Raw genomic sequence first — 10283 nt, 5'->3', positions numbered from 1 at the left:
AAAAACTCCCTCGTTTGCCCCACGTCCAAAGCACAGGTCTGTGGACAGCTCATCTCATGGAGCTACGGTGCCGCTGTATATGGGTGGGGCAGGGGTTAGAGGTTTTTCTCGATCTGCATGAGAAGATCTTCTTCTTAAGTCGAAATACAGCGCAGATCGAGTTTTTTTTTTAAGTATGTGCTTTCCTTCACGCTCACCTGAGAATATGCCTTTCTTCATTGAGTCTCAACTGGTTTATGCTTCCCACCTTTGCTTGCCCGAGAGACTCAAGCATCCTGATCTAGATTCTTTGGTTTTTACAGATGTTCTAGTGCTTCGGGTTGCACATATATAAGGCCGATGCAAGGGACAAACTCCTTCACTGCTTAACTTGTCGATCTAATTGTTATGTTACTTCTTGCTTCCTCCTCACTACCCGATACTACCGCATCAAACTCCAGGTCCTCAAAACAAGAAACTCCACCAGAGCTGTGCTTCAGATAAGATCCAAAGACCCTTGGTTCCCTCCGTCGATTTTCAGTCTTCTTGAGCCAATCAAGGTAGGCGGATCATCTCCTCCTGTCGCTGTTAACTGCCATATTTGGAAAGCAGATGCATATTATTGATTTATGGATTTCCTTAATTCTAAATTCATAAGCCATTGGGCATGCGCCACATCCATAATTATATAATATGCATTTGTACCGTATGCTTATATTTTTTTATATTTATTCATACGAGTTAGGAAGAGCGGGTTGGGGTCACCACCGCATGATTTCTACTGTATCTTAATTCTCACGGCTTGTTCGCTGCGGCTGGATTAAAGCCGTTCGGACTGCTGCAGCTGCAATCCATAGAGACAAAATACTGTAGAAGACGCAGCCGCAGCTGGATTAAAGCCGCAGCGAACAAGCTGTCAGGTGCGGACCGCCAGGCAAGGGGCAGTAAAACGGTGGGACGCACGTAAATAAATATTAATAAATCCATTCACAAAGTCATCCTTTTCTAATACTAGCTAGTAAATATGTCTATGCGTTGCAACGGGACATATCATTTGTTGCGTTATCACCATGCTTTTGAATTTTTCTTGATATTGAACTGTATATTGTGTGACACATATTAACTTACGTATAGCTAGTAGGTACGGGAAATAGTGGCGAACCATACAAACGTTCTATACTACAATTAGCTTTGAAATTGACCCTTTTGTAGTCAATTACCATAAATTGATTATATATTTATTAACTCATTCACATGAGGTACTGTAAAACAACAAACTCAATTTGTTATAGCATTTTCTCAGTGGATGGTAACGTGGTGTATAGGATTTTTTTTTTATAAAAAAAAGGCTATAGAAAAAGGTCGATTTTTTAACCAGACGATTCCTGCCAAGCCGTTTTAAGAGCAGAGACGTACTAACCCTTACGTGAGATTAAGTCTTGGTTTATGAGGACACTTATGCATCTTATATGTAAGATCAGGATAACGGAGGACTCATATAGCACGACGTGTAGATCGAACGGTTGTTATAGGATAAGAGTAAGATCACGCATGACCGAGTATTCATATATAGCACGACGTGAGTCACAGACGACGCTGGTTCATTCTGTTCCTTTGGCCCCTCCGATCCACTAGTGGTACACCACGCCCGTATTTACATATCACGCATGGAAATCCCGTACTCACTCTAGAGGACGCACATTTTCTAAGACTAGGCTACCAAGGAGATGCCAAAGTCAAAATTGGTCCTTGCTTAGACTTTACGCATGCTTTTACTTCAGCACTTGATTCCTTGCGTGCAGCGACGGAGGAAGTTTTTTTTTTTTTTTTACGCATCTCATATACATACACATCGACACCACACACACGCACACTTCACTTAAACTATATATCTGTACACAACTTAGACAACCAGACCTACAACTATATATACAGATTACAACCAGCTCGTCACGTGGAACTGGCCTACATAAATTGTTATCATTGTCATATATACAACTTTTAAATGTTTTCAACTTTCAAAATTTAAATAGGGACCATTTGACGGTAAAATTATATATCATTAGACATATTAATTAAAATTAACATCATTAGTAATACCAAAATTAATATAATTAGACATGTTAAATTAATATTTATATATTATTGGTCCTACTAAAATCAATATCATTCGTCATTAAATAGTTTAAACTTTTAAGTTGAATGCAAGTTGTTTTTAGATAGTTTCAAAATTATTAAAAATGATACATTTATAGTGCATGAATAGTCTGTTATTCTTCACAATGAAGTCTGTTATATATATATATATATATATATATATATATATATATATATATATATATATATATATATATATATATATATATATATATATATATATATCCACGTTTATAACAAATATGGATCCGAAATTAGATACTGAACCAATTAAAAATTAATTTAGATATATCCATTTTATTATCTATTACAAAGTAATGCGGATACATGTATTACTGGATACTTTGGATTACTGCTACCCATTTTCCACCTCTACTCCAGACGTCTCCCATTTCTTCCACAATGAAAGTATAGTTATTATATCTGCCGGTTCCATTACAATCTTTTAAATGTATTAAAAGGCAATAAAATTATTATTATACTTTTAATGTTGAAATTTCCAGCCCATTCTCATACAACAAAAGTACTTTTTGATGGACAATAGTGGTTAAATTTTTAATCATCATGACTAAATTTTTAAAACTTCGGTTGCAGACATTCTGGTATGACAAAATCTATTTTGGACTAAAGATAGTACTACATTGTCTCTATAGGGGTTCCATTTTGTAGAACTGTTAGAATCTTGTTCTTCCCTGTTCCCTAATCTTTAATTTGATGCAGAAATTGCTGTGGTTTTTTAGCTAATCAGACCTAACAAACAATTCAGACTTTCTGAAAAAAAATTACTTTTTTTTTGGTAAAGTATACCTTTTTCATTTGTATGCTGAAACTGGCAGCCAATACAGCTAGCACTACTCGTTGTTTATATAGTATGTAATCAATTAGTTACTTTCGTTACTACTCCGCCCTCCAGTCCGGTTTAAAAGGCGAACACGCAAAACAAGATTCAAACTTCACATTCTTTGACCAATAATTTGGTGAACAATTTTTAACTATTGTGATACGAACTTGATATGGTCCAATGATCCTAATTTTATGATAATAAAAAATATAATATAGGATAAATGAGTGGTCAACTTGTAATTTGGGTTACCATGCCATATTTGACTACGCCTTATAAATCAGACCGGAGGGAGTATTATTAATTGGACTTCCTTTGAACTTCACATTAATCCTCAATGAGATACGATAAGAGTTTCTCAAAAAAAAATTAAAAAAAACACCCAGGCATCAGTTCTTAGACTGTAACCAATAATGAATGAATGATGGGGTTAATTGGATTCATGCCATTACAAATATTAAGATTTGGAGAACTACCACTACTATTTACCTATTTAGAACCATACCATTACAATTCTTCTTCTACTCGAAATATGCCACGCTGTACGCATCCAATACATTTGGACCCACTTATAGGGCATTGTATTTTCGTATGGACACAAATACCCCTGGTTCTTCTCTTCCTCTCCATCACACTGGCTCAATGACCCCACATGTCATCTCTTTGCTCTCTTTCCTCCCTGATCCATCTCCCATGGCAATGGCAGCCGCCTCAAGCCACTTCCTCAGGCCATAGCTCGCAGGGATGGAGAACCTGCCTCGTTGTCCCAGCTCGCGGCGGTGGGTGCACCGCTACAGCAACGAGCAGCGACGGCCGCTGCGACGAGCAGCTGAGCAGAGACGACGCCATCCCATCTTGTTGTCCTACTCGCGGCGGTGGGTGCGGCAACGAGCAGCGACGTTGCCAGGCGCCGCGACGAGCAGGCGAGGAGGGGCAGGGGGCGTGGCTTTGTGGCGCCGCGACGAGCAGGTGAGAAGGGGCAGCGACGACGCGGCGGAGCTCGATGGCGGGGCGAGGACGCGCTCCCACCGCGGAGCTCGGCGATGGAGCCAGGACACGCGGCAGCGCAGGAGCTCGACGGCAGGGGCGGTGTCGCGGAGCTCGACGGAGGGGGCGGGGTCGCGGGGGCCGCCGGAGCTCGACGGGAGGGGCGGGGTCACAGGGCCCCGCCAGAGCTCGACAACGAGGGCGGGGTGGCGGGGCCCGTCGGAGTTCGAGGGGGGGGGGGGGGGGGGGGGGGGGGGGAAGCGGGGCCACGCCGGAGCTTGGCCACGGGGGTGACGCACATCGGCGCTGGGGCTCGACGGCCATGGCAAGCGCGGTTGGGCGTGCGCGGCGAGCACAAATGGGCTTTGGTGGCGGCGGGCGGTTGGGACGGCAGCAGCAGCTGGAGGCCAGGGGCAGGCGGCGGTCGGAGATGGGGACGAGAAAGCAGGGTCGCCGATGCGGTCTGGAGAGAAAGAGAGAGGTAGGAGGGCATAGATGTCCATACACACGTACGTATCCCTGTCGGTGGGCCTGAGCACTTACCTAGCGTATAAAGTGGCAGAACTCCCGTAGACGATGAATTGTAATGGCATGTTTCAAAATAGATGAATTGTAATGGTAGTTTTCCAAGCTGTCAAAGTTGTAATGGCATGGATCTAATAACCTGATGGTAATACTAGTTATTGCATCTATTCTATTTTTTTTAAAAAAAATATATCCACCGCTGTCATTATAAACATAGTCTAAAGTAACCTCGTAAAGTTTTTTCTAAATTACTCGCTACTGCCATTATTAGAATTAACCTAAAGTAAACCACTAATCTTCACTGAAATTACCCCCTAAATTTGCATCTAAATTATCCAGCTTCACAGGTTTTAAAAATAACCTAAATAAACTAACATGTAAAATCCGATCCAAATGGCCTATGTCTGTCAAGACAAAAAAAATATCACAAAGTACTTTGTATATGCTTCTAAATTACTCACTTCTTTCCACTGTTAATACAGAAAAAGAATTATTTAAGAGGTACATACATGATGTGCGTTTTACCATACAGACCATGTTTACATATACGCAAGAAGCGATGAGCATATAGATTTCCATGCCAAATACATAGCTGAATCTAATAATAATTTAACTAAACACATGTCAAACATAAATAAAGGAGTGATGAAAAGGCGAAGAACATGAACATGGATGAAAAGGTATATAAATTAATTAGTAGCTAAAGTTTATCTCATCTGGATAAAAATAAGAAAGTACCTATATGATTGTTGTGTTAGAATATGAACACTTGGGTGGGAATTTAACTAAATACATGTAAAAAAACGCATGGACATGCAATTCTAAGGGAACAACTATGAATTGGAATGTAAAGGTGTATATAGCAACTGGTAGACTAAACTCCATCACATCCATATAAAAATAAGAAAGTATTTGCATAAGTATTGCCTTAGATTATGAGCAAATAAGAGAGGCCAAAGATAAGCAATGTTAGTTAGTTATGAGCCTTGAACTTGTCCACAAATTTCTAACACCTATATCTCTTATTGCCCATGCAACAGCATGGGTCCATGGACTAGTAGACAACAGTGTGAGGTATTTGGTCCTTGCCAGTCTCCAAGACAAAAATTTTGCCACAAAATTCTGTTGAGCTACATTTTCAAATAGATTGAAATTTTAACATTATGAAAGTATTTTCAATGTACGTCTACACACATCACCTTTGTCCATCCAATAAATGGTGATGGGAGATTTGAAGCAGCATTTTTTCCATGTGGCTAGAGTCTGTTAGTAAAATTTTCTCATTCTTTCTTTTATGCTAGCATATAAACTCCCTTGTTCCTTATATATATATTTATTTAATAAGTTGTAATCAGATCCTCCCTTATATATAGTTATTGCTCAAAAATTATATATGTATGCTATTGTTAAAATATTTGGTTGCACACATCACTTGTTTACTTCACAGAAGATAGTGGTAGTGAAGTGCAGATGCTTCTCTAATTCTAAAATGCGAATGCAGGTCAAGATGACCCTAGAGAAAGTCAGAGTAAGCATTGCCACAAACCCCCATATACTTCTGATAGACAGCGCACACACATTTACATTAAATGGGAAAGCAGTGGTGCGTGTTGAAGCACCCTCATCTATGAAGAACCATGCCCCCATTGACCTAGTCACGCTTATCAATATTAACCAAAGCATGAGCTGGCCAGCGGCATCACAAACAGAGATCCCATCAAGGTTGGATCTGCTGAAAAATGCCATGAAGTTCATAATAAGGCAGCTTGGTGATGACGACCGCCTTGCCATTGTAGCATTCAACGACAAGGTCATCAAAGAGAATACCACTGGCATTTTAGAAATATCTGGCAGTGGTCGGATGGCTATCGAAAAAAAGGTGGATGGGCTTGTGGCTATGGGTGACACTGCTTTTAAACCGAGCTTGGAGCATGCTGTGAAGGTATGTGGTGAACTTAGCTACTCCATTTGATTCCCAATATGAATTTTTTAGGCTTGCGCATAAGAATTAAATACTAGTTCATAAACTACCTCTCCTCAAACATTGGTGGAGCTTACGGTAAATACAAAAAGACAATACAGTATTTGATGGAATACAATTGTAACATCCTGCATTCCAAAATCATTTAGGGCCTAACCGACCAAGACGTCCACATACGCATTGCAGCACATAGCACCCTGTCTGTACTTTAATGTGAAAGTGTTAACTAGCAAGACGCCCTTGCAAACTGCTGGGCAAACTATCCCTTTTTCATTTAACTTACTTTCTGTTTCTCAAAAAAAAATCTCATTTAGTTAAATCCATATCCATGTTTTCTATTTGATCTCCTTTAATTAAAAACAATCAATACATTTTAATAGATTGTTGCAGTTAATAAGATTATCTATTCTAGCTAAGTGTTAATGGTGATCAGCGAGGTGCAAAGTATAAATTCTACTCTAGACAGATTATTGCAGTTAATAAGATTATCTATGCTTGCCAAGTGTTAATGGTGATCAGAGAGGTGCAAAGTATAAATTCGACTCTAGACACCAACGTTGCCTAGGATCATCTCTAATCGTTGTAAGAATAAATGAAATGGTGATATATGATGTGGCTAAGTAGGATCCTAACTATAAATAAAGTAATTCCATAAATAAATAATGAATATGAAGTAGTTAAGTAGTTTTTACTTTATTGGTACTGTAATTATACAGTAAGATGTGATGGTAGTGGTCAACTAGTGCCAACTGTAGTGGTAATAATAACATGATCAGATGATGGTATAGTGCCATATATAGAGGTCAGATAAAAGATCAACTCTAAAGGCAGTAATTATATTACATGATGCAATGATCATATAAGCAAAGATTAATTTAGTGTACCATGAAGCAGCAAAAATATGAGTGTTTATTCCATGAATTTGTAGTGAGGTATAAAAAATTCTTAAAATATTTATACTTAGTCAATGAAAAAGCTTTATATATATATATATATATATATATATATATATATATATTAGTTTCATCTAGGTTTGTCCTCATCCAAACCTATTTAGCTTTTGCCATGACCATCCACATCTAAAATTTTACATAGATTGACAATACAAGTTTGACATTACTAAATTCATTGTGAAAACTACTTTTACAATTTATAAGTTATATAACTCCTATCGATCATTGAATATAATATATTTTTTATGGATGCTACCAGACAAAATTAGAGAAGTTTGAGTCAGGACAAACCTAGATGGACCTACATCTGTGATCGGATGAAGTACTGCATTCAGTCTTTACATCGAATTTCACTTATTATTTCAACTGTAGCTGAGTTGGACTCCTTTTCTTTTTTAAAAACATTGATTAAATTTGGATTTCACCTTTTTATTCTTTTTAACTTATATGTACGAAATACTACAGCTCCTGGACGACCGAGCGGATAAGAAGCGTGCAGGCTTCATCGTTCTCATTTCGGATGGTCTAGACGGCCAGTCCAAATGGGGAGATGAGAGTATCACCCCCACGGATCCTATCCGAGGCCTCCTCCGAAAGTACCCAGTCCACACCTTCGGTTTGGGCAAGGCTCACGACCCAAAGGCGCTTCACTATATCGCTGATATATCCTATGGAATCTATTCCTCCATCGTCACCGACAACCTTGACAAGATCATCGAGGCATTCGCCGTCTGCTTAGCTGGGTTCAAGACCGTAGTAGCCGTCGACGCTTGCGTTGACATCTGGTCAAATAGTTTGCTGATAACAAGGATCGACCCTGGGGGTTACATACTCCGGGGGAGTTCCGGAGGCATCTTGGTTGGCACGCTCTATGCTGGGGAGGTGAAGGACTTCATTGTCTACTTTTCTTATCGTACCGGGAGTTGGTCGGGGGGTTACTATACAATTTTGAATGGGATTAATGCCAGGGTCACGTACAGGGAAGCGCCTGGCAGGCAGTCGACCACTACTGACACTTGCTCGGTGTCGCTCCCAATTCACGTGGCCAACAGCTCATCTCCTCCTGCAAACCCCTGCCCACCCTACCCCATGGTCCTGCAGCAGATGGTCCGGTTGAAGGTGCTAGACTTGCTTATAAGCGTCCTGAAAGAATTCCTGGTCCTGAAGGGGGAGGCTGCTAGTGCCGTCCACGGGAAGGAAGGAGGAGATGACCCGGTCTTGCAGGCCATCGCAGCGAGCTTGCTGCAGAGGAAGTGGAAAGAGTTCAAGCAGTCCGATGAATCCTGGAAAGAAGCCCCGAGGAACTTCGTTAACCTGGGAGGCATCGACGAGGACATCAGCGCCATGGTGGGTATCCTGAAGCGGGGCTTGGGTGTTGGATGCATCCACTCATGGCTGTCGAGCAATCAGATGCAGCGCGCGACAGCTACAGGCGGCTTGCCAGGGGCTCACATGGTTGCAACAGGCCAATTCCGCACGCCAGCGATGAACGCAATGGTGCAGGAGGCCCATAGGCATTTGGCCAGGGAAGCATCTGCCCATGATGCGGGGACATCAATTGTTTGCAAGCGCGCCGTCGAGCTTCTAGATGGGATAAACAAGCGATTCGATCTCTGGTGCAAGCTGGACCAGGAATTGCCGCGCACGAACCAACCGTCACCACACCAGGAAGAAGGCCATGAGTCCCGTGACCTCACCGCCGTCCTACGGGGGGACATCAACCGAGCGAGGCAGCATGACATATACCTGGTATGTATGTCGATCGTACAGTGTTTGCTGTACGGAGATACTACGCACTATGGATCTGATATTTCATTTTTTTTTTATATATAATGGAACAAAGTTTATGGATCTGATTTCATGCATTAAGGTCCCATGCATTCCGGGTTTATCTTGGATGCAGGCTGCCGATCACGCGATCAAGCAATGGCGCAGCTTCCTCACATCCGTGGAGAAGACGCATGGCCACGGGCATATATGATGAGGCCACTGGCAACCACCACAGCGTGAGTGGCGTTCAGTCGATGCAGACTCAGACATACACAATTAATATAAGTAAATAAATAAATTTAATGAGCGAGAGGCCGTGACACCAGTCCCTCCGATCCTGAGAATAATTAATATTTGTGCGTACTATCCTCATCGTCAATATATTGGTCCTTTGATTTCCCGTGTGTTCACTTACTATTGTTCTCTAATTACTAGTCCTGATCAGTTCCGGACGACTAAGCTGTAATAATGTATCTTTTCTTTTCTTTTTTATTAATAAAAGACCATATGTATATATATGCGTCAGTCAACTCTGTTGCACGGTGCCATGTGTTACGAACTCTACTGTACGGATGTGTTTTGGACTATAAATGCTTACACTCCACGTTACGTTAAGGAAGCAAGAACAAAATGCCCAACATCAAGGAACCACCGTGAAGGACCAGAATGCATGCTCACCACCCAACTAAGGGCAGCCTATATCCCGACATTGTTTTGTAAGTCTCTCTCCTATAGCTATCATCAAGATCACATTTATAGTTGTTCAAAAAGCCCGAGGCCCGTTAACCCGGCACGGAGCACGCTTTTTTGGCCCGACACGGACCCGGCCCGGCACGGGTACAGGCGTGCCCGGGCTCAGCCCGGCCCGGTTAGCGTGCCGTGCCCGACAGCGTTTTGAGCCCGTTGGGCTAGCCCGGGCACGGCCCGTTAATAACCGGGCTTCGGCACCGGCCCGGTCAAACAACCAGAGGCCACCATCCCAGGCTCCCAAGCGGCCCAGCCCACATTTCCGTCGTCCCTCGTCCGCTCACTTTTTTCTCCCAAGCCGAGCCAACCCTAGCCGTCGTCCGTTACTTTTTCACTCGCCTCT

The 10283-nt window shown here is 41.8% G+C and overlaps 1 protein-coding gene across 2 annotated transcripts; it reads left to right on the top strand.

Moving 5' to 3' along the window:
• Positions 1 to 335: 335 nt before the first annotated feature.
• On the top strand, positions 336 to 9723 carry LOC100275688 (uncharacterized). Of its 2 annotated transcripts, NM_001374081.1 has the most exons (4): positions 379 to 539; positions 5991 to 6431; positions 7889 to 9172; positions 9327 to 9708. In NM_001374081.1, exons 2-4 carry the CDS (start codon positions 5997 to 5999, stop codon positions 9402 to 9404), a joined length of 1797 nt encoding a protein of 598 aa, NP_001361010.1. In that variant the 5' UTR covers positions 379 to 539; positions 5991 to 5996; the 3' UTR covers positions 9405 to 9708. The 2 variants fall into 2 exon arrangements, with proteins under 2 accessions (XP_020394458.1, NP_001361010.1); XM_020538869.2 differs by lacking the exon at positions 5991 to 6431 and having other exon boundaries at positions 336 to 539; positions 9327 to 9723.
• The last annotated feature ends 560 nt before the right edge of the window (positions 9724 to 10283 follow it).

Source organism: Zea mays, chromosome 6 (assembly GCF_902167145.1).
Source record: "Zea mays cultivar B73 chromosome 6, Zm-B73-REFERENCE-NAM-5.0, whole genome shotgun sequence".
NCBI classification, from domain to species: domain Eukaryota; kingdom Viridiplantae; phylum Streptophyta; class Magnoliopsida; order Poales; family Poaceae; genus Zea; species Zea mays.
The sequence above is the reverse complement of the archived record's forward strand: the minus strand, read 5'-3'. Positions and strand labels throughout refer to the sequence as shown.